Here is a 23,994-nt window from a genome sequence, read left to right on the forward strand (position 1 = left end):
ACTCCTTCCACACCGTCCCATCACACCCTCCCGGGGTCAGACACAGAGTGAATCTCCCTCCTCACCGTCCCATCACACACTCCCAGGGTCAGACACAGAGTGAAACTCCCTCCACATCGTCCCATCACACCCTCCCAGGGTCAGATACAGAGTGAAACTCCCTCCACACTGTCCTATCTCACACTCCCAGGGTCTGAACAATCTTATCCGAGTGCACACAATTTGAGCCACCTCTCCTCGACACCCACAGTCCTATTCAGGGATGCAAGTAGGAGGTATTTGTATGGGTTGCTGCTCCACACCCTCCACTTCCTTGCCCTTGTCCACCGTCCCGACACGCCATGGTGGTCGGTCTGTCCACCTGGAGGTGAGGCGGGTCCCCACTGGAAGTCCCTTTATGAGGGGGTTCTTCCCATGCACCTGGGGGATCTGGGCTGGAGGATGCTGCATAGAGCGGTGCCCTGCAATAAGTTCTTCACTTTGTACACAGACCTCCCACCCGCATGTCACTTCTGTGGGCTGGAGAAGACCGTGTACCACATGTACATGGAGTGTGCGAGGCTGCAGCTCCTTTCTGCATATCTGCGTGGGCTGCTTCTCCCCTTCTGGTTGCACTTTAACCCCACCCTATTTATATATGGTCATCCAGTAAGGAGGGGTCATGGAGGGATGAGGATGTCCTTGTCAACTTGCTCCTCGGGCTGGCGAAAACAGCCATCCATGGGTCTTGGAAACGGGTGGCGGGAGGATCTGCCCGGGCAGACTGCCTGGCAATGTTTAGAGGGTATGTTCGTGCCCGGGTAAATATTGAAAAGGAACAAGCGCAGTCTATGGCGACCTTCGGGGCGTTCTGGGACTGTTGGGCTCCGCAGGGTGGATAAGCTATCATTGATTTAATGTGTAAGTTTGGTTTAATGTGTATTGTCTACTTGTAGTGAAGTAATTGTGTTAGTCACTGTTTTGTATATATTGTATAGCACCAATATTTGTAATAAAGGAATTTTCTGAAAAAAATGGGGTCAGACACAGAGTGAAACTCCATCCTCACAATCCCAACACACACTCCCAGGGTCTGACACAAAGGAATCCCCATTTGTGCTCCCTCTTCTCTTTTATAACCATATAACCATTACAGCACGGAAACAGGCCATCTCAGCCCTTCTAGTCCGTGCCGAACGCTTACTCTCACCTAGTCCCACCGAACTGCACTCAGCCCATAACCCTCCATTCCTTTCCTGTCCATATACCTATCCAATTTTTATTCAAATGACAATACCGAACCTGCCTCTACCACTTCTACCGGAACCTCGTTCCACACAGCTACCACTCTCTGAGTAAAGAAGTTCCCCCTCGTGTTAACATAAACTTTTGCCCCCTAACTCTCAACTCACGTCCTCTTGTTTGAATCTCACCTACTCTCAATGGAAAAAGCCTATCAACGTCAACTCTATCTATCCCCCTCATAATTTTAAATACCGCTATCACCCTCAACCTTCTACGCTCCAAAGAATAAAGACCTAACTTGTTCAACCTTTCTCTGTAACTTAGGTGCTGAAACCCAGCTAACATTCTAGTAAATCTTCTCTGTACTCTCTCTATTTTTTGACATCTTTCCTATAATTCGGTGACCAGAACTGTACACAATACTCCAAATTCTGCCTCACCAATGTCAATGTACATTTTGTGCTATGTCAGCTCCCAATGTTTCCTGGATGACTCAGAGCGAGAATCCACATTGCAAAAGTGCCTTCAGGAGTCAGCTGTCTGCCTGCTATCATCAGGCAGTACCACGGTCCTGGGGCTCTGAACACAGAAACTCTTCCCACCAGCATGGCATCAAATATCGTTAAGATCCAGCTCCTTCTCCTCATGGCTGGTAAGGGACCTACTCATTTCCTTCTGATTATATCAGTGCGTTCTCACCCAGAGACGGGAACTGTGCACAGTGCTCCCAGTGTGGGTCTGACCCAGAGTTAGGGAGACAGGAACTGTGCACGGAACTCCGGGTGTGGGTCTGACCCAGAGTTAGGGAGACGGGAACTGTGCACGGAACTCCGGGTGTGGGTCTGACCCAGGGATACGGAGACAGGAACTGTGCACGGAACTCCGGGTGTGGGTCTGACCCAGGGATAGGGAGACAGGAACTGTGCACAGAACTCCGGGTGTGGGTCTGACCCAGGGATAGGGAGACAGGAACTGTGCACGGAACTCCGGGTGTGGGTCTGACCCAGGGATAGGGAGACAGGAACTGTGCACGGAACTCCAGGTGTGGGTCTGAGCCAGGGATACGGAGACGGGAACTGTGTACAGAGCTTCTGGTCTGATCCAGGGATACAGAGATGGGAACTGATGCTGATCACTCCATTTTTAAAAAATCTCTCTAGGCTCCTGCCTGGCTGGAACCAACTTCCGCCTGTCCTCAGCAACGATGGTGGCCACCGAGGGCTCGCCGGTCTCCCTGCAATGCCGGTTCTCCTACCGGCACGACAACCGGTACTTCGTGTGGCAGTACGTGCCACACGGTGGGCAAGGAGCCCTCAGGAAGCTGATGTACTGGGAGCCCGGCTCCCAGCAGCCCGTATACCCAGCTGGGAGCACCGACCGTTACCTGGGCACCAAGGACCTCCACCGCGGGACCATGTCCTTGCAGATCAGCCGCACCATGTCCAGCGACGCCAGCCGGTACTTCTGCCAGATCACCGACAACCTCTGGGACGTCAACGCCACAGACTGGTGCGGATGCGGGATCTCCCTCTCCGTCGAGCGCAGTGAGTCTGTTGCCCGCACGCGTTGCCGCGTCTGGGACGGGCGTGATCCAATTGAATTGACTTTGTTCCTTATAACCTTGATCCGCATGGGGAGTAAAAATCTTTACGTTATGTCTCCGTCTAAATGTTCAAAGTGCAACTTATGGCCATTTATAATAAATAGTATGTACAACAGGACACTCAATATAAGATAGAAATACTACTGTGTCAGTCTGATGTCCTGGTGGAAAAAGCTGTCCCGGAGCGTGTTGGTTGGTCCTGGCTTTTATGCTGCAGTACCATTTCCCGGCTGGAACAGTTTTTGTTTGGGGTGACTTGGGTCCCCAGTGATCCTTTGGGCCCTTTTCACACACCCGTCTTTGTAGATGTCCTGAATAGAGGGAAGTTCACAACTGCAGATGCGCTGGGTTCTTTGGGAAACCCCTTGCCTGCTGCCCCGTACTGCTGTCACCCGGCACTGCAGGCGCCGTCTATTCAGCCCATACTGTCCCTGCTGAAAATCAGCATCGGGTTTATTACTGTTATTGTGAAATTTGTTAACTTAGCAGAGGCAGTTCAATGCAATACACAATTTAGCAGAGAGAAAAATATCTGACCTTCGTTCTTTAGGGATGATTGGGAAAAATACCAATCTCCACTGACTCCTCATCACTCCCCCAGGAGTCCACCATCACAGAGTGTTCTACCCTTGTACACCGAGGTCCCTCTGTCCCTCGACACTCCCCACCATTCACAGTGTGTTTTACCCTTGTGTGTTGGTGCGTGGCCAAGTGGTTAAGGCGTTTGTCTAGTTATCTGAAGGTCGCTAGTTCGAGCTTGGCTGAGGCTTTGTGTTGTGTCCTTGAGCAAGGCACTTAACCACACATTGCTCTGCGACGACACCAGTGCCAAGCTGTATGGGTCCTAATGCCCTTTCCTTGGACAACATCGGTGGCGTGGAGAGGGGAGGCTTGCAGCTTGGGCAACTGCCGGTCTCCCATTAAAAAAAACCTTGCCCAGGCTTGCGCCCTGGAAACTTTCCAAGGTGCAAATCCACGGTCTATCGAGACTAACGAAGGTCTACAACTACACCTCATAAAGATTATTACACAGAGCATTGAGGTAGAACAAGGTAAAGCAGTAACAGAATGCAGAATAAAGTGTCACAGCCACAGAGTGAGTGCAGTGCAGGTAAAGGATAAGATACAAGATCCTAACGAGGTAGGTTGGGAGGTCAAGGGTCAGTCTTATCGTACCAGAGGTCTGTTCAAGTGTCTGATAGCACCGGGGCAGAAGCTGGTCCTTGAGCCTGGTGGCTTGTGCTTTCAGGATTCTGGATCTTCTGCCCGAAGGGAGAATGCCCGGGGTGGGTGGGGTCTTTCATTACGTTGGCTGCCTGCGTTTGAGCCACATCAGCCTGTTGTGGCTGTGAATGCAGTCACTGGGAGACGCTGAAGCTGGTGGATATAGAAGCCCTTATTCTGCACAACAATCAGGCATCATACAGGAGTCACTCTTCGAAGAAGAGGCTCCCCAACCCAACCTTAGATGACATTTTTTTTTAATATGCAGGACGATTTCTATTGATACAATGCATTCATTGTGCTCCTTTTGAGTTACAGATAATTTTCAAACACCTAGACCTTCACACCAACACCCTAGACTGAATGTTAATCACCGCTATCTCTAAGTTGCCTTCATGCATATGCAGACATTTCAGGTCCATGGTGAGTTTCCTGGTTTGCAATCAACCCCAGTCTGCAGCTCCAGGAAGACCATCGTTCCCAGCTGCATTTTAAACTCAATCTACAATCCACATTCAGGTCTGAAGACAGGTCGGTGTTGAAATTAATATTTGCTTTATTCCATAACTCCAGAATATGCCCTAAGAGGCCTTTCCTGTCATACATTCACACATAGCCCCTTCAGCCCTACCATGATTGCCATCCAAGCTACCCCCTTCAATCCGTGTTTGGCCCAGATCTCTCTAAACCTTTCCTATCCATGTACGTATCCAAGTCCCCTTTAAATGTCATTAATGTACCTGCCTCAAGCACTTCCTCTGGCAGCTCACTTCATGTTCGGACAAACTCCTGGGTGAAAAAGCTGCCCCTTGGGTTCCTATTCTTGCCCCACTCACCTTAAACATGTGGATAGGAAAGGTCTTGAGGTCCATGGGCCTATGGGAGTCTAAGTTGGCATGGGCCAATGGGAAACTAGGTTGGTATGGGCCGGTGGGAATCTAGGTTGGCATGGGCCAATGGGAATCTAGGTTGGCATGGGCCTGTGGGAATCAAGGTTGGCATGGGCCAATGGGGATCTAGGTTGGCATGGGCCAGTGGGAATTTAGGTTGGCATGGGCCAATGGGGATCAAGGTTGGCATGGGCCAATGGGAATCTAGGTTGGCATGGGCCAGTGGGTATCTAGGTTGGTATGGGCCAATGGGGATCAAGGTTGGCATGGGCCAATGGGGATCAAGGTTGGCATGGGCCAATGAGAATCCAGGCTGGCATGGGCTAATGGGAATCTAGGTTGGTATGGGCCAATGGGAATCTAGGTTGGCATGGGCCTGCTTCCGTGGTGTGTGACCCTGTGTGTCCATAACAGACTCTTCGGCCCATGATCTAGGCCATGCTCTCTTCTCTTCTCGCAGCTGCCATCAGGAGGGAGGTACAGGAGCCTCAGGGATCCACACCACCAGGTTCAGGAGCAGTTATTACCCCTCGACTATCCACCACCCCACACAGCACATTCCAGGCAACCACCATTCTCTTCACAAAAGAACTCTTCTTCGAACTCCCCCCACCTTAAAGCGCACGCACTGTTAGTTGGCGAGAAAGATACCGACTTTTTACTCTATCTATGCCTCTCATAATCTTATAAACTTAAATCAGGATTTTATAAACCTTTTAAATCTTCACCCTTTCACCTTAAAGCTCTGCACACTAGTTTCAGAGTACCCTGTCCTGGGGAAAAGTCTCTTATCAACACCCCTCATGGTTTTATAAGCATCAGTGTTGTTGTCCCTTAGCTTCCTTCACTCCAGGGGAAATGTCCCAGGCTGTCTGCTGTCTCCCAATAACTCCAGCCCCCAAGTCCATTCTAGGGAGGGTCTTCAAGTGGAGGCAGGGAGTCACATGGCAAAGGAAACCGGGAGACAAACACCAGATGGTCAGGAAACTGGGAAACAGAAACCAGAAACTGGGGAAGATCGTAAACAGAAACTAGAAACTGGCGAAATGGGGAACAGAAACTGGAAACTAGGGAAACAGGCAAATAAAAGTGGCAGATGGAATACTGTTAGGGAATGTACGATAGCGCATTTAGGTAAAAGGAACATTTAGGGAAAAGTGTGGACTGTTACCTAAATGGGGAGAAAATCCAAACATCAGAGGTGCAGAGAGACTTGGGGGTCCTCGTGCCAGACTCGTAGAAGGTTTATTCACAGGTTGAGTCTGTGCCAAAGGCGGCAAATGCAATGTTGGCATTCATTTCAAGGGGAATCGAATACAAGACACGGAGATAATGCTGAGCCTGTATAAGACACTAGTCAGGCCGCACTTGGAATATTGTCAACAGTTTTGGGTCCCTTATCTCAGAAAGGATGTGTTGTCACTGGAGAGAGTCCAGAGGAGGTTCATGAGGCTAATTCTGGGGTTAACATATGAGCAGTGTTCGGCAGCTTTGTGCCTGTACTCACTGAAATTGAGAAGAATGTGTGGGGATCTCACTGGTGCTCGTGGTGTGGAATGACACCAGCTTGACAAGGTCATTCTCTGTCACGCTCCAGCATACAGGAGTGTGGAGAGAAGACAGCTCTGGTGCAGCTTCACCTCGGTGTGGACACCGTACTCGATGACCATCATAGGCACACAGCCTCGCGTATATTCAGGGTGAGGTAGTAAGCTGGTTTTGTGGGAGAAGCCAGAGAGTGGTAGTAGACAGTTGTCTCTCTGACTGGAGACCTGTGACTAGTGGTGTTCCACAGGGATCAGTGATCCTCTCACACCTATCTCCTTGCCTGCCCGTCTCCTCCCTCTGGTGCTCCTCCCCCCTTTTCCTTTCTTCCATGGCTTTCTGACCTCTCCTATGAGACTCGCCCTTCTCCAGCCCCATATCCCTTTCACCAATCAACTTGCCAGCTCTTTACCTCCCAGTTTCACCCTGTGTTTCTCCCTCCCCTCCCCCTCCTTTTAAATCCACTTTTTTTTTCTCCAATCTCGGCCTGAAACGTCGACTGTTTACTCTTTTCCACGGATGCTGCCTGGCCTGCTGAGTTCCTCCAGTGTTTTGTTTGGATTTCCAGCATCTGCGGGCTTTCTCCAGTTAGTATTGTGTCCTTTGCTGTTTGTCATCTATATCAACGATCTGGATGATAATGTGTTTAACTGGATCAGCAAGTTTGTGGATGACTCCACGACTGGGGGGGTGGGGGGGCAGTCGACAGTGAGGAGGGCTATCATGGCTTGCAGAGGGATCTGCATCAGCTGGAAAATGGGCTGAAAATTGGTAGATGGAATTTAATGCAGGCGAGTGTGAGGTGTTGCATTTTGGTAGGACCGACCAGGGTTGGTCTTACACAATGAACGGTAGGGCGCTGAGGAGAGTGGTAGAACAAAGGGATCTGGGACTACAGGTCCATAATTCATTGAAAGTGGCATCACAGGTAGATAGGGTTGTAAAAAAGAGCTTTTGTCAATTTGCCCTTCATATTGAGGATAGGAGATGGGATGTTATGTTGAAATTGCGGAAGACGTTGGTAAGGCCTAATTTGGAGTTTTGTGTGCAGTTTTGGACACCTACCGACAGGAAAGGTGTCAATAAGGTTGAAAGAGTAGAGAAAAATTACAAGGATGTTGCTGGGTCCGGAGGACCTGAGTTAGAAGGAAAGATTGAATAGGTTGGGACTGTATTCTTGAGAGGAGATTTGGTCAAGGTATACAAAATTCTGAGGGGTACAGATAGGGTAAATGCAAGCAGGCTTTTTCCACTGAGGTGGGGTAGGACTACAGCTAGAGATCATGGGTTAAGGGTGAAAGGTGAACCGTTTAAGGGGAACATGAGGGGAAACTTCTTCACTCAGAGGGTGGTGAGAGTGTGGAACGAGCTGCCGGCACAAAGTGGTCCATGCGAGCGTGATTTGAACATGTAAGAGAAGTTTGGATTGGTACATGGATGAGAGGGGTATTGGGAGCCATGGTCCCGGTTCAGGTTGATAGGAAACGGCAGCTTCAGTGGTTTTGGCTTGTTTCTGTGCTGTACTTCTCTATGACTGTGTCACATTCACCAGAAGAACATCTGGTAAACATACATTCTACATGATTTTATTTATGAGAATAAAAAGCAAACTCCATTGGAGAGCATGGAGGTCACAGTGTCTCTCTACTGACATAATGATCAAGGTCTTGCCAGTTGGTTCAAGAACCGAATGGTTGAAGGGAAATAGTTGTTCTTGAACCTGGTGGTCTGGGTCTCCAGGGCTCTGTACCCCCTGCCCCGATGGGAGCTGTGAGAAGGTGGCATGGCGCAGATGGTGGGGATGTTTGACAGTGGGCGTTGCCTCCTGTAGATACCACTGATGGTGCGGAGCAATGAGCCCGTTATCCGCCGGGCCAAGAACGCGATGTCCTGCGGCTCCTCGCATTCGAATTGCAACACCAAACTGCGATGCAACCAGGGCGCATTTTGGAACGAAGTCTGTGGCAGGGGGAAGTCGTCATGGTGATTTAGGGTCGTGCCGGTCGGGTGGAGAGGCGAAATGTTGAGGGGAAACAGCTGTTCCTGAACGGGGCGGTGTGGAACCTCTGGCCTGAGTGCCTCTCGCCCAGTGGAGCTGAGAAAACATGTCTTGGCCGGGTGGTGGGGAACTTTGATGACCGATGTTGATGCACAATTCTGCTGAGTCTTGTGTGTCCGGGCAGAAAGTCTTATGACTACATGACTACCCTCTTCTTCCGCATTAGAATTGGAGGAGATCCAGCTCCTGCGAGGGAAAGCAGAAGTTCTGATTGCAGCATTGACAAGAGGTTTAGACAGAATCACCTACGTCACACAGGAAAAGGACACAGTGAGCTGGAAGAGCAGGGATGAACAGGGAGCCCCAGGGACTGGGGAGACACCCAAGCATGCCATGTGGTCTACCCTTGTACACCGAGGTCCCTCTGTCCTCAACACTCGCCTTGGTCTGCTGCCGATGCCACTACATGACCGGCTGGCAGTAAGGGTAGGGGTCCGTGGCATGAAAAAGGTTGGGAGCCCTCGCACTGGTGGTCTGGTCTCGGCTGGGGCGGCACAGACTGAGGTTGCCCCAGTGCACTCTGTGAATTCCAGTCTGGTGTCGCTTGTTCACTTACCTGCAGTAGCCGTGGCTGTGTGATCGCGAGCAATAGCTGCTGGCCCCTGCTCAGTTGCCGTTGATCGACGGGTTGACTGACCTTCCTCGGACTTCAATATCCCGATAGGCTTTCTGTAACGCACCACAAGGAACACCAGCTTCGCTCCCATTCAATCTGTCAGCTTCACCATTTTGGCAATGTCCTGTGCAGGCCACCCGTTCAAGCTGACTATACCTGGATTCCCCCCGTTATCGTCGTTTACTCCCGGAGTCCCTGAATAACTTATCCACTCTGCCCGGTAACTTCCCTCATAATCAGACACTTCCTCAGAAACCGTTTGCTTGCAATCAAAGCCATTCCTCCAATCAGCCTGCATTGGAGACTGCTCTTCGAACTGCCTCTCAGTAGCATCCCAACCACCTTGTAGGTTTTGTTTATCATATCCTGTAGGGTCGTCTGCTCAACACGTCCACCATCTGATCTGCTGAGAAGCCATAAGACCATCAGATACAGGAGCAGAAGTAGGTCATTCGGCCCATCGAGTCTGCTCTGCCATTCAATCATAGGCTGATCTACTTCATCCAGTCATCCCCACTCCCCTGCTTTCACCCCATACCCTTTGATGCCCTGGCTAATCAAGAACCTATCTATCTCTGCCTTAAAAACACCCAATGACCTCCACAGCCACACGTGGCAACAAATTCCACAGATTTACCACCTCTGACTAAAGTAATTTCTCTGCATCTCAGTTCTAAAAGGACGTCATTCAATCCTGAGGACGTGCCCTCTTGTCCTAGAATCCCCTACCATGGGAAGTAATTTTGCCATATCCAATCTGTTCAAGCCTTTAAACATTCGGAATGTTTCTATGAGATCCCCTCTCATTCTCCTGAACTCCAGGGAATACAGCCCAGGAGCTGCCAGACGTAAGCTAAAATAATTCCCAGAGTTTGGATGCCATCGTATGGGTGCAATTTATATATGTTTTTAATGTTGAAATTAAGCCCAAGTTTTCAAAGTTATTATACATTGAGATATTGCAATCCAGACTTGATGAGCCAAATCTACCTCTATGTCTTAAGCTTCCTCTTTTTAGGATGTGGAAAACTTCTTTCTTTGGACCATTTATCGATATTTTCCTGTTGAGGTGGTTGATGAAAGAACATCTGTCTCCTTTCACCCTCTAGCTCTGTGTGTCGTTACTCCCTTGGTCTCTTTTGGGGCAAGTCTTGTCATGGCTGCCAACCCTGTAGTTTCATCATTGTCACCCTGACGTGAGCCACTAGAGGGCACTCTGGCATCCGTGTCATGTCTAACCTGTAATTCCTCGGAGACTGGATGGTGGTGCTGTCTCGGAGAGGGTGTTTTCCCCGAGGAAGAGCTTCACTGGCAGGACCGTCCACCTGCGGTCCCTGCTGGGTCTTTAGATACCGTTTCTGTTTACTTTGAAGCTCTATGCAAAGCACTTCAATTTGATTACACTTATGTTGTTCGTCCACTTACAAAGTACAAAGTTCAAGTAAGTTTTATAATGAAAGTACACACGACATCATACATGAATCTGAGATTAATTTTTCTGTGGACATACGCAACAACTCTACAGAATGGTAAATCTAACAGGATCCATGGCTGATCCGCCCAACTAGGACTTTCAACCAGAGTGCAGAAGTCAGCAAATCATGCCAACGCAAAAAAAAAGCAATATTGTAAATAAATAAAGGAATAACTACCGAGAACATGAGATGAAGAGTCCTTGAAAGTGAGTCCATTGGTTGCGGGAACATTTCAATGAAGGGGCAAGTGAAATTGAGTGAAGTTACCCCCGTTGTTCAAGAGCCCAATGTGGCTGAACCTGGTGCTGTAAGTCCTTAGGCTCCTGTACCTTCTTACTGATGGCAGCAGTGGGAAGAGAGCAGGACCTGGATGGCGGAGGTCCCTGATGATGGATGCTGTTTTCCAGTGACAACACTTCATGTAGATGTGCTCAGCGGTGGGGAGGGCTTTACCGACGATGGACTGGGCCATATCGGCTACTTGTAGCAGCATTTTCTGGTCAAGGGCATTGGTGTTTCCATGCCAGGCTGTGATGCAGCCAGTCAATAGATTCTCCACCACACACCTCTACAAGTTTGTCAAACTTTTAGCTCTCATGCCAAATCTCCACAAACTCCTGAGGAAGTAGAGGAGCTCCGTGCTTTCTTCGTAATTGCACTTGCGTGTTGGACCCAGGACAGGTCATCTGAAATGATAACACCGAGGAATTTCAAGTTGGAGTGGTTCAGTTCCCTTGTTCAGTTAACGCAGAGATTTGCTCTTTAGACTTTATACTGTCTCTGTCTTACTGCGTTCATTGTTTATCACAGGTCTCCTCTTCCTCTCAATCAAACGAAGTGGTCACAGCCAAATATATATGGTCACAGCCAAATGAAAAAGCGTTCCTCTGGGGGCCAATGTGCAAAACATACACAGCACATGCAAAATAGAGAGAGAAAAAAAGTCACACACAAGAAAAAACAGATATATATAGTCCAAGACTCTGAACGGCATGTCCTGCTAATTGATGGTACAGTTCAATCCAGCCTGTCATTCCACTGCTTGCACACTGGAGGGCAGCACTGACTGGAGAGGTGATTTTTTTCTCTCTGTTTCCATTAACTCACATATAGGATTTTCCAACTCAGCAGCTGCACGTTTATTTAAGTACAATGAGACTGCTAACGTCCATGCACTGTTCTCTTCCCCTCTCTGGATCTTACCCCATCCTTTTTTAAAATTCGTGCAGCAGCCGCATTTCATTAGACTCGACGTGACTGGTGTATTTTGTTCTGGCCTCTTCATTCATCTTGCAAGATCAAAATACTCTGTTTAGGCAAAACCTCAGTCATCGCGTAACAACCGGAGGTTTGGTTCTCCCCTGCTTCGGCGGTGGCGATACAACTCTGAGAACATACTTCTCCAGATAGCCACAAAACAGAGAAAACCAGAGAAGTCAGTTCAAAGAGAAACAGCAACCCCCCCCACCACACACACACGGAAAGAACAGCAACACGATCATCAACCCCCCAAACCCCCCTCCCTGCACAAAACGCAACAAGAACATCAGCACCAAACCCCCTCCCCCACACAAGAAAACAATTGCAAAGAATAAGTGACAACACAGAATATGAAGATCATAAGACAGACGAAAGTCCATAGTCCAAAGTCCAAATCTATAAAGGCAGAACTTCCAGTAACATCTTTCAACATCATCAACTGAGCAAGACACTCTCAATTGATTCCAAACGAAGGGTCAATAAGTTGCAACCAAAAGTTTTTTAATGCACAGTTAACTGTGTTGGCACGTGGTTAAGACGTTCGTCTAGTTATCTGAAGGTCGCTAGTTCAAGCCTTGATTGAGGCTTTGCGTGTGTGTCCTTGAGCAAGGCACTTAACCACACATTGCTCTGCGATGACACCGGTGCCAAGCTGTTTGGGTCCTAATGCCCTTCCCTTGGACAACATCGGTGGCGTGGAGAGAGGAGACTTGCAGCTTGGGCAACTGCACCCTGGAAACTTTCCAAGGTGCAAATCTGTGGTCTATCGAGACTAATGGAGGCCCTACTACTACGACAACTTAATAAGACTAGAGTCAAGTATTACAGAGTTTTCCTTCACTATTAAAAACTTTCTTTAGATGGGGTATTGAAGCAAAGGAGTACTGATTGTGGATGATCAGCATTGATCCCAGTGAATGGCAGTGCTGGCTCGAAGGGCCGAATGGCCTACTCCTGCCCCTATTGTCCATTGTCAAAAACTAGGTGATTTCTCTGACGATCAGGTAAATAAGGGGGATGGTCTTGCGCAGGCTAAAACTTTCCCCTTCATCTGGGATTCTTCCACATCCTTCAGTCTTTGCAGCCGTCCTGCCGCCCGGGCCAAGCTGCCAGACCCTGGTGCTTTTGCGCCCAAGGGTTCTTCAGAAGTTAAGAATGAGGTGTAAACGGTGTTACTTACGGTGGCTTTCTCAAGAGCAAGGGAAGAAGCACAACTAGAGAACGAGCAAAGAAGTCAAAGGCGGAGGATGCAGTGCAAGTTTCCAGAAAATACAGAGACAACTGTGGTCACTGAGAAACTCCGTGAGCAGCCATATGTATGTGTCAGTTGTCCGTCATTTTCAACAATGACGATAGGAAACTGTGCGGGAATCATCGCCCTGGGGCAGTTCCACTCTCTCGAGCCCAGGAGCCCTACCCGGTGGTACGAGTGGTCGTCACGTTTTTATAGGCGATTATGTAAAAATACAAACACGTGAAAGTTAAACTACAAGAAAAATGACAATTCTACAGCCCAGTCCAACATGCAGTTATACAGTGAGATCCCCCTGTCCCTCGACACTCCCCACCATTCAGTGTGTGTCCTGCCCTTGTACACCGAGGTCCCCCTGTCCCTTGACACTCCCCACCATTCACAGTCTGTTCTACCCTCGTACACCGAGGTCCCTCTGTCCCTCGACACTCCTCACCATTCACAGTGTGTGTCTTGCCCTCGTACACCGAGGTCCCCCTGTCCCTCGACACTCCTCGCCAATCACAGTGTGTGTCCTACCCTCGTACACCGAGGTCCCTCTGTCCCTCGACACTCCCCACCATTCAGTATGTCTGTCCTACCCTCGTACCCCGGGGTCCCTCTGTCCCTCGACACTCCTCACCATTCACAGTGTGTGTCCTACCCTTGTACACCAAGGTCCCCCTGTCCCTCGACACTCCCCACCATTCAGTGTGTCTGTCCTACCCTCGTACCCCAGGGTCCCCCTGTCCCTCAACACTCCCCACCATTCACAGTGTCTGTTCTACCCTCGTACACCGAGGTCCCTCTGTCCCTCGACACTCCCCACCATTCAGTGTGTCTGTCCTACCCTCGTACCCCAGGGTCCCTCTGTCCCTTGACACTCCTCACCATTCACAGTGCGTGCAACACACACAAAACGCAGCATCTATAGGAAGAAGCGCTGTCGACATTTCGGGCCGAGACTCTTCGTCAGGACTAACTGAAAGAAAAGATAGTAAGAGATTTGAAAGTGGGGGGGGGGGGGAATGCAAAATGATAGGAGAAGACCGGAGGGGGTGGGGTGAAGCTAAGAGCTGGAAAGGTGATTGGCAAAAGGGATACAGAGCTGGAGAAGGGAAAGGGGTTAGACTATAAAGAGAGATTGAGTTACCTGGGACTGTACTCGCTGGAATTCAGAAGAATGAGAGGAGATTTTATAGAAACATTTAAAATTACGAAAGGGAAGGATAAGACACAGGCAGGAAAGTTGTTTCCACTGGTAGGCGAGACTGGAACTAGGGGACAGGGCCTCAAGATTCGTGGGGGGGGGGGGAGTAGATTTAGGACGGAGGTGAGGAGGAACTGCTTTTCCCAGAGAGTGGTGAATCTCTGCCCAATGAAGCAGTGGAGGCTGCCTTAGTTAACTTACTTAAGGTTGGATAGATCTTTGCATAGTAGGGGTTGAGGGTTATGGGGAAAAGGCGGGTAGGTGGAGATGAGTCCATGGTCAGATCTATGTCTTTTGTTGTAGTTTTGTCCTATGAAATCATCATTGTAAATGATGCCTTTTGTTATGTTTGTACTGAAGGAAATAAATTAATTTCATTCATTCATTAGATCAGCCATGATCTTATTGAATGGTGGGGCAGGCTCGATGGGCCAGATGCCTACTCCTGTTTCTATTTCTTACGTTCTTAAACTCCTTCCGGCATTTCCCTGCCCATATCATTAACTGGTCTACATTGACCACACCACCACCGATCTCTGTGCCGTCTGTGAACTTACCGACTCACCTATCCGCATTTTAACCCAGGACCTTTATGTAAATGGCAAACAGCAGCGGTCCCACTACAGGTCCCGGCAGAACCACCGCTAGTTACATCTCTCCGGCCAGACCACTGTCTTCTGTGGGCAGGCCAATTCTGAGTCCGAACAGCCAGCTCACCATGGATCCCACGCACCTTAATCTAGTGGATGAGTTTCCCACACAGAGCCTCCTGTGACCTCCCTCTCTCTGTCCCTCCAGTTCGGCCTCCCAGTGTGCAGCTGCTGGCCCCGTTCCTGGACGGGGCAGTCTGGTCAGCGAGGGCTACGCTCATCTGCAAGGCGGTGGGGTTTTACCCCGAGAAGATCTCCTTCCGGTGGACGGTGGACAGAAGGTCCCACTCCCTGCCCACGGAGCAGGACGAGCCGGTCAGGAGCAGCGGTGGCACCTACAGCGCTACCAGTCGGATACACATCCCGTTCCTGGAGTGGGACCGGATCAGGAGCGTCAACTGCTTGGTCACACACATCTCCAAAGCCACACACTTCGTCCAGGAGTTCCGGAGAAGAGCCGGTAAGACTGAGGCCTCCTCAGAGGACGGGGCGACCTAAACCACCCCATCCCGTCAGCGAACTCCAACTCTGTCCGAGTAACCCCCTTCCGATCCTATACCTCTGTGATTCCATTCCTCTCTGCCTCACTGAAACCCCTCACTCACCTCTGTGAACCTATCCCACTCCTACACTCCTCCCTGTCTTGGCAAACCCCTTGATCCCCTGGGCCCTACTCCGTCTCCATGACACCATTACTCTCCGACCTGTATATGTGACTCCTTCCCTCCTATCTTCGTGACCACTCACCTCTCCGTCTCCTTCCTGACAATAACCCAGTTAAGCTGACTCCATTCCTCATTGCACCCCCTCCATGTTACCGTGACTACTCCCAGCCCCACGTCTCCTTGAACACACGCCCATCCCTGTCTCTGTGATCCCCTCCCTCCCATCTCCTCATGTCGGTGACCCCCTCCCTACTCTACCCCTCTCCCTGTCTCTGTGATCCCCTCCCTCCCATCTCCCATCTCCTCGTGTCTGTGACCCCCCCCCCCACTCTGCCCCTTTCCCTGTTTCTGAGACTCCTCCCTCCCCACCGTGACGCTCTGCAGTTTCTGATCCCCGGCCGAATTCCCCCTCCCGCAGGGAACGACAGACACGGTTTGTTGTGTGACCACATCCTCTCTCTCAGTTGCAGCCCCACAGTCGCCGATCACATTCTTGCTACGGCCCCCTGATACCCCCACCGGGGACGGAGCCAGCGTCACGCTCACCTGTGGAGCCACTGGATTCTACCCGGCATCTGTCTCCTTCGGCTGGGAGGTGGATGGGAGGCCGGTGGGCTCAGGGGTCTGGAACACGGAGCCGGTGAGAACCCCCAATGGCACCTACCACGCCATCAGCACTCTGAACACCCCTCGATTCCTCTGGAGCTCAGGGGCTCACTACACGTGTCTGATCACCCACCAGGAGCTGGATCAGCCCATCAGAAAGAACATCAGCCTCTACGGTGAGTGGGCTGAGGCGGGCGGGGGGGGGGAGTCCCATATCTGCAGCTCACAGTCATCTCTGAATCCCTGGGTCAGACCCACACCTGGAGCACCGTGGACAGTTTCTGTCTCTGTATACCTGGGTCAGACCCACACCGGGAGCACCATGCACAGTTCCTGTCTCTATATCCCTGGATTAGACCCACACCGGGAGTACCGTGCACAGTTCCCATCTCCGTATCCCTGGGTCAGACCCACACCGTGAGCACTGTGCACAGTTCCCGTCTCTCTATCCCTGGGTCAGACGCACACCAGGAGCACCGTGCACAGTTCCCGTCTCCATATCCCTGGGTCAGACCCACACTGGGAACACCGTGCACAGTTCCCGTCTCCCTATCCCTGGGTCAGACCCACACTGGGAGCACCGTGCACAGTTCCCGTCTCCCTATCCCTGGGTCAGACCCACACCGGGAGCAGCGTGCACAGTTCTCATCTCTGTATCCCTGGGTCAGACCCACACCGGGAATACCGTGCACAGTTCCCGTCTCCAAATCCCTGGGTCAGACCCACACCAGGAGCGCCATGCATGGTTAATTACTGATAAAATCACAAAATGCTGGCAGAACTCAGCAGGCCAGACAGCATCTATGGGAGGAGGTAGTGACGACGTTTCGGGCCGAAGGGTTTCTATTTATTTCCAGCATCTGCAGATTCACTCCATGGTTAATTACTGACCTGCTTTCTGTCTCATAGATCGCTGCCAACCGACCTGGTGTCCCAGGGAGATCAGCTGGCTGTGGGTAGCAGCTGCCGTGGCCACGAAGGTGATCTACACTGGCATCGTGCTGTGCATTTTCCATGGCATCTGGACCTGTTGGCAAAGGAGGAGAGGTTCGTCTGCCTTTCCTTGGGGGTAGTGCTAGTTGGCAAGACGATTGTGGCAGTTGTCCGGACTGGGATGAGGGTGGCTTCTCACGTAAAATCATCTGCAGATACGGTTTATGGGGCTCAGACGCCAGGCACAGACTTAGGTGATGCTCAGACTGCAAGTGCAGACACAGACGGGAGGTAGACGGCAGCTACAGATGCAGACAAAACCCGACAGCAGGCGCAGACGGAGACAGAGGGTTCCGGTGGCAGACGGAGACTGGAGGATGTCTCAGACAGCAGTCGCAGACGCGGAATTGACACAACAGTGAAGATGCAGACACAAGCATATGGGGGGGGGGGGGGGGGAATCAGAAGGCGGGCCGAGCCTGGGATGCGGAGACAGGGGTCGCGGGTGAGGGAGGGACGGGAAGGTCTCAGCTCCGGACCGCTGACGGTTGTTTGGGTCCGGCTCCGGGAACACCCACTGAAATGACGGATGATTATCTTCCCCCCTCCCCCCACAGGATCCATTCCAGAATCTCTCTGGGTAAACCTGGACATCCCAATGGAGAAGATCCCAGAAGACGTTGGGAAAGGGTAGGTTGTGGGGGTGGGGGGGGGGGCGGCAGGAAGTCTAGTACACCACCCTGGGGACGTGTTCAGTGTGTGTGACGCCGGCCACGAGAGATTGGCTTCAGGTCGGCAATTGCAAGCCCGAGGTGGCGTGATCGAGGTGACGCCCACTTACACTCTTTAGGTCTGTCGATCCAATGTCTGTCTCAAGGCAGTAACTAACTACCCCGGGGTAACAGATACTGGCTGTCTCTCTGTTGCTCTCGTAACGTTATGAACCTCTATTAGGTCACCCCACAGCCTCCACTGCTCTAGAGAAAGAGCTATGGCCTGTCCAGTCCCTTTCCATAGCTAAAATCCTGGCAATAATTCAGCGAATCCCCTCTGCCCTGCCTCCAGCATAATCCTACCCCTCCCGTAGCCGGGCAAACAGAACTGTACATAAGACCATAAGGAGCAGAGTTGGACCATTCAGCCCATCGAGCCTGCTGTCATTCCATCAACCTTCTTAACCCCATCCTGCTGCCTTCTCCCCATAACCTCTGATGCCCTGGCTAATAAAGAACCATTGAGGGGTGATTGATAAGTTCGTGGCCCAAGGTGGAAGGAGTCAATTTTAGAAAACCTAGCACATTTATTTTTCAACATAGTCCCCTCCTACACTTACACACTTAGTCCAGCAGTGGTGGAGCATACGGATCCCTTCTTTGTAGATGTGGTCCACAGCATGGGGTGATTGATAAGTCTGTGGCCTAAGGTAGAAGGAGATTAACTTCAAAGGAGTTATTAACTTCAAACTTTCTGCATAATCACTCAAAGAGTTGAACCGCATGTGCATGTAACGAGAGTGTCTTGGACCTGCAGGTGGTCCGCAGCAGGGGTGTTAGATAAGTTCGTGGCCTAAGGTAGAAGGAGATGAGTTATACAGCTCTCGTTACATGCACGTTCAGTTCAACTCTGAGTAAAAATGCAGAAAGTTTGAAGTTAATAACTCATCCCCTTCTACCTTAGGCCACGAACTTGTCAATCACCCCTCGAATGTAGGTGTTATATTTAAATACTTGCAGTATACAGAATAAGGTAGATGAACTCACAGACGGGGAATGGCAGGTATGATGTTGTGGGCCTCAAGAGGCTGAAAGAAGATTATAGCTGGGAGATTAACATCCAAGGCTTCACATTGTATTGAAAGGACAGGCTGGTGGGCAGAGGGGGTGGGGTGGCTCTGTTGGTTAAAAAAAATGAAATCAAAGTCTTAGAAAGAGGTGACATGTTATCAGAAGATGTAGAATCCTTGTGGACAGAGTTAAGAAACTGCAAGGGTAAAAAGACCCTGACGGGAGTCACATTCAGACCTCCGAACAGTAGCAAAGGTGTGGGCTACAAGTTGCGTCAGGAGATAGAAAATGCATGTTAAAAGGGCAATGTGACAATAGTCATGGGGGATTTCAATAGATTGGGAATATCAAGTTGGTGTTGGATCCCAAGAGGGTGAATTTGTAGAATGCCTACGAGATGGCTTTTTAAAGCAGCATATGGTTGAACCCACTAGGGTATTAGATATTCTGGATTGGGTGTTGTGCAATGAACCAGAATCGATTAGAGAGCGTAAGGTAAAGGAATCCTTAGGGGAAAGTGAGCATAGTATTATCAAATTCACCCAGCAGTTTGAGGGGGAGAAGCAAAAGTCAGATGTATCAGTATTACAGTGGGGTAAAGGGAATTACAGAAGCTTGAGCGAGGAGCTGGCCAGAATTAATTGGAAAAGAACTCTGGCAGGGATGATGTCAGAGCGGCAATGGCTGGAATTTCTGGGAGCAATTCTTACTGTGTAGGATAGATACATGCAAAAAAAGAATTCTAAAGGCAGGATGACCAACCATGGCTGACAAGAGAGTCCAGATAGATTTGAGAGGCAGGGCGTCAGGACCGGAAACAAGGGTCGGGCCGATTTCACTTGCTCACCCACGATTCTCTGTGGCGCTGAGGCCGTGAGGTTGCTCCAGATTTGTGTCTGCTAACAGGACGAACTGAGACCGAGGCTTTAGGCCTAGGGATTCGGGTCCAAGGATTCGAAATGCTCTTGCTTTCTTCTGTTGTCTGCATGATTTGTGTTTTTATTTCCTTTCACTGCGCATTGTTTTTTAATTGGGTTTTTGCTTTATGGCTGCCTGTAAGCAGGCAAATCTCAAGGCTGTATAATGTATACACATACTTTGATAATAAATGTAATTTGAACCATTTGAAGTGGGGCTTAGAGGGAAATTGTATCAGCTATGATGAAATGCCAGAGCAGACTCGATGGGCCAAATGGCCTAATTCTGCTCCTATAGCTTATGGCCTTATGGTCTTAACATTGAGGGATTAGATTAGATTCAACTTTATTGTCATTGTGCCGAGTACAGATACAAAGCCAATGAAATACAGTTAGCATCTAACCAGAAATGCGGATAGTTTTATTTACAGAATAACTGTGAATAAAAAGTAAGTGCTACAGCACACAAATAGAAAAATACTGAGACAGTACAATATGGGTGCAATACTGCTTAGCACTGTGATGTGAGGTTCAGCAGGGTCACAGCCTCAGGGAAGAAGCACTTCCTGAACCAGCTGGTACGGGAGCGGAGGCTCCTGTAGTGCCTACCGGATGGGAGGAGAGTAAAACATTCATGTTTAGGGTGATATGCATCCTTGATAATGCTTTTTGCCCTGCCCAGGCAGCGTTTATGGTAGATGTTCTCAATGGTGGGTAATTGGGTGCCGATAATCCGCTGGGCAGTTTTCACCACACGCTGGAGTGCTTTGCAGTCCGATACGGGACAATTGCCGTACCGCACTGAGATGCAGTTGGTGAGTACGCTCTCAATGGTACAGCGGTAAAAGTCCGTCAGTATCCTGGGACAGAGGTGAGCTTTCTTGATGCTCCGCAGGAAATAAAGGCGCTGTTGTGTCTTTTTGATCAGGATGGAGGAATTCGGGGACCAGGAGAGATACTCGGAAATGTGGACACCACTGAATTTGAAGCTTGATACAAGCTCCACTACAGCTCCATTGATGTAGATGGCGACGTGAGTATGGCTCCGAGCATGCCTGAAGTCCACAATGATCTCCTTGGTTTATGGATGTGGACCCCAAGATCCCTCTGTTCCTCCTGATTGCCTTGAATCCTGATTCCAGCTGCCCAACTTCCCTGCTGTGACCTCAGACAATGCCCCTCGCCATTCACACTCTCTCCAATTTATCACAAACTGACGAACCAGAACCCCAGCTCAACATTAGGAAGGGCCACAGCACCTGTGGGTACCCCACTGGTCTCAGATTTCCTTCCCCTCTGATCACTCACTCACCCTCCTCCTCTCCCTCTTCCTTCCTTACAGACTGTGAACAAGCAGAGGTGGCGGGGAGAGAGAGAGAGAGACACAGAGGGATTTCAGCCAACAGCGCGAGACCGGAGAACATTCTCGACCCCGGGCCCTGCAGCAGCTCCTGAAACTCAACCCCAAAGCTTCCCGCGGCCGCCGGGTCGGTGGAATCCAGAGAGGGACGAGGTGCGGCGGTGTCTGGAATGCTCAGCTCTATGCGTACACCTTCCCCAACCCCCCATGCGTCTGCCGTGCCTTCCTGTACCCCCGTCTGCGCTCTCCACACCAGGTAGAACACAGCCAGCTGTCCGTTGGCAGTCCTGTGGTGTGGGGGAATGAAGAACAGACAGCAGCCTTCACAGAAACAGGCCCTTCGGCCCAGAGTGCCTGTGCTAACCAAAATACTAAATAAAACTAAATGCCTTCTTCCTGGACATGTCTAACAGCTTCTTAAACACCTCTATCATATCTACTTCCTCCATTACCCTTGGCAGAATATTCCAGGCGCCCACCACTCTGTGTTAAAAAAGAAGCCCCACTCATCTCCCTTTCATCTTAAATGTGTACCCTCTGGTATTAGACATTACCATCCTGGGGGATAAAGATACTGGCTGTCTGCACCATCTCAGATTCAGATTCAGATTATGTCATTTACAAACCACAAATGCACTGCGGTTAAAAAATGAGACAACATTCCTCCAGAATGATATCACAAAAACACATAATAAAACAGACTACACCAGAAAATCCACATAACATTTGGCAATCCCCAATCCAGAGTCCGGAGAGGCTGCTGCGTATTAATATCGTGCTACCATCTTTCTGCGTTCCCCGGAAAGGAGCTCCAAAACCACCAGACAAAACAAGACCAAAAACTAAAGCTACAAGACCTGCACAAAACCACATAGTTACAACAGTGCAAGCAGTAGCATAATTGATAAAAAAAAAACAGACCATGGGCACAGTAAAAATAGTCCAAAGACGTTAAAAGACCATAAGTTCAAAAGAAATCACCATACAGTTTCCACAAGTCCTCAGGGGCCCGATAGACTCGTCATCCCACACAGGCAGCAGAAGGGAATACCCCCGCTATGGACTTCCACAGCGCTTCGCAGACAGAGCACACAATGAAAGCTCTGTCGAACCCAGCCTCGCAGACACAGCACACAATGAAAGCTCTGTCGAACCCAGCCTCGCAGACACAGCACACAATGAAAGCGACCTGACCTGATCGCAGTGGCCTCCAAGTCCGTCGAACCTCCGAGCCTCCGACCATCCCCTCCGAGCACCATCCTCTGCCGAGCGTATTAAGACACCCCCGCCAATGCGACCCCGAGGACTGGGGGCCTGTTCTTCCCAGCAGAGACCCGGATCTCACAGCAGCAGCGGCAACGAAGGTCTTCCTGGAGATTTCCAGATGTTCCTCCATGCTCCCATGTCCATTTTTGATCCGATTATGATTGCGTACGGCACCCTGCTTCACAAATAACAGATAATCAGCTCCGGATAATCACACTCACGTCCCCATCTACATCAATGGAGTTGTAGTGGAGCGTGTATCAGCTCTGTGCCTCTCCTAACGATCTCAGGTCTCCCTTCAGCCTCTGCCACTCCAGGAAAAACAACTGAAGTTTGTCCGACCTCTCCTCATGCCCTCTAATCCAGGCAGCGTCTATTGGAGTATAAAAGTTGAAATTGTTTGCTGTGTAACCAAAACTATGTAGTCAGCTTTGAAACTTGCTATTTGCTATGCATGTACCCAATTTAGTAGGAGAATGAAATCTTAAGAATGTAGAAGACAATGGTGTGTTAATGAGAGGTAGCTAAGAGATGTAGATTAGAACATGATTAAGTCAATGGGTAGAAACAATAGTGGCAGAATGTACGTGTGATACGCAACTATAGACCGATTGCATATGCTAATGCAACTAAACCAGGAGATTGTTATAAAGAATGCTGTGTCCGGGGATCGGTGGGCAATCAGCGACTAGCTCAATGACTGTCTCAGCTTTGATTTGCAAATTAAAGTTTAACCCTTCTTGAAGAATCTTCTGCGTCTCCTGGTCATTTGTGGGGCACGAGAAACCACGACACTTCCGGCAGCCTAGGCAGACTGTAGCTCTCATCTATGACTGCCTCATTCTCCCTTATGAGTCAAAGGTCATCCAGCTGCTGGTCCAGATTACTCACACGGTTTTCCAGATCGCCCAGCCGCATGCATTTCTGGTAGATGTGACTCTGCGGGAGAGGGGAGTTCCCCCACGACGGCCACATTTCACAGGAGAGGCACATCACCATCTCAGGAGGCATTGTAAAGACTAACTGGGAACAAACTTGTCCTCAGCCTCTCGAGTCAAAGCCCCAAATCTCCACTCCTTCACTGGCCACTTTCCCAGTGCCCCCTTCAAGCTTTCCTAAGTCCTTTTTTTAACTCCTTCCTGGCTACCTTATATTTCTCATAAGCCCCTCCTACTTCCTATATCTAACATATGCTTCCTTTTTCCTCTTGACGAGTTGCCTCACATGTTTCAACAGCCATGGTTCCCTTTTCCTACCATTTTTTCCTTGCCTCAGTAGGACAAACCTGTCCTGAACCCAGCTCAAGTGGTCCCTAAACTTCTCCCACATTACTTCTGTGCTTTCCCCTTTAAACATGTTTCCAATTTACTCTCGCTAGTTCCTGCCTCATCCCTTCAAAGTTAGCCCTTCCCCAGTTAAGCACTTTACCATTTCATCTGATTTTATCCCTTTCCATAGCTATGGTGAAGCTAAGGG

At 49.9% G+C, this 23,994-nt stretch overlaps 1 protein-coding gene and 1 gene segment (V, D, J or C); one reads left to right on the plus strand and one right to left on the minus strand.

The window, feature by feature from the left end:
- Positions 1–1,717: 1,717 nt before the first annotated feature.
- LOC140716473 (Ig mu chain C region membrane-bound form-like) lies at positions 1,718–23,266 on the plus strand. The segment is given in 8 exon segments: positions 1,718–1,876; positions 2,385–2,768; positions 15,136–15,447; positions 16,117–16,434; positions 17,168–17,305; positions 17,809–17,881; positions 20,821–20,925; positions 21,235–23,266. Coding segments are annotated over 7 exon segments (1,368 nt in total).
- The window catches only part of LOC140716263 (N(6)-adenosine-methyltransferase catalytic subunit METTL3-like), a 30,539-nt gene continuing 23,694 nt past the window's right edge, over positions 17,150–23,994 (minus strand). The window contains exon 10 of the mRNA XM_073028872.1: positions 17,150–17,285. The gene's annotated coding sequence lies outside the window, so the exon portion shown is untranslated. The remainder of the gene's footprint in view (positions 17,286–23,994) is intronic.

Source organism: Hemitrygon akajei, chromosome 25 (genome assembly GCF_048418815.1).
Source record: "Hemitrygon akajei chromosome 25, sHemAka1.3, whole genome shotgun sequence".
In the NCBI taxonomy this organism is placed as follows: domain Eukaryota; kingdom Metazoa; phylum Chordata; class Chondrichthyes; order Myliobatiformes; family Dasyatidae; genus Hemitrygon; species Hemitrygon akajei.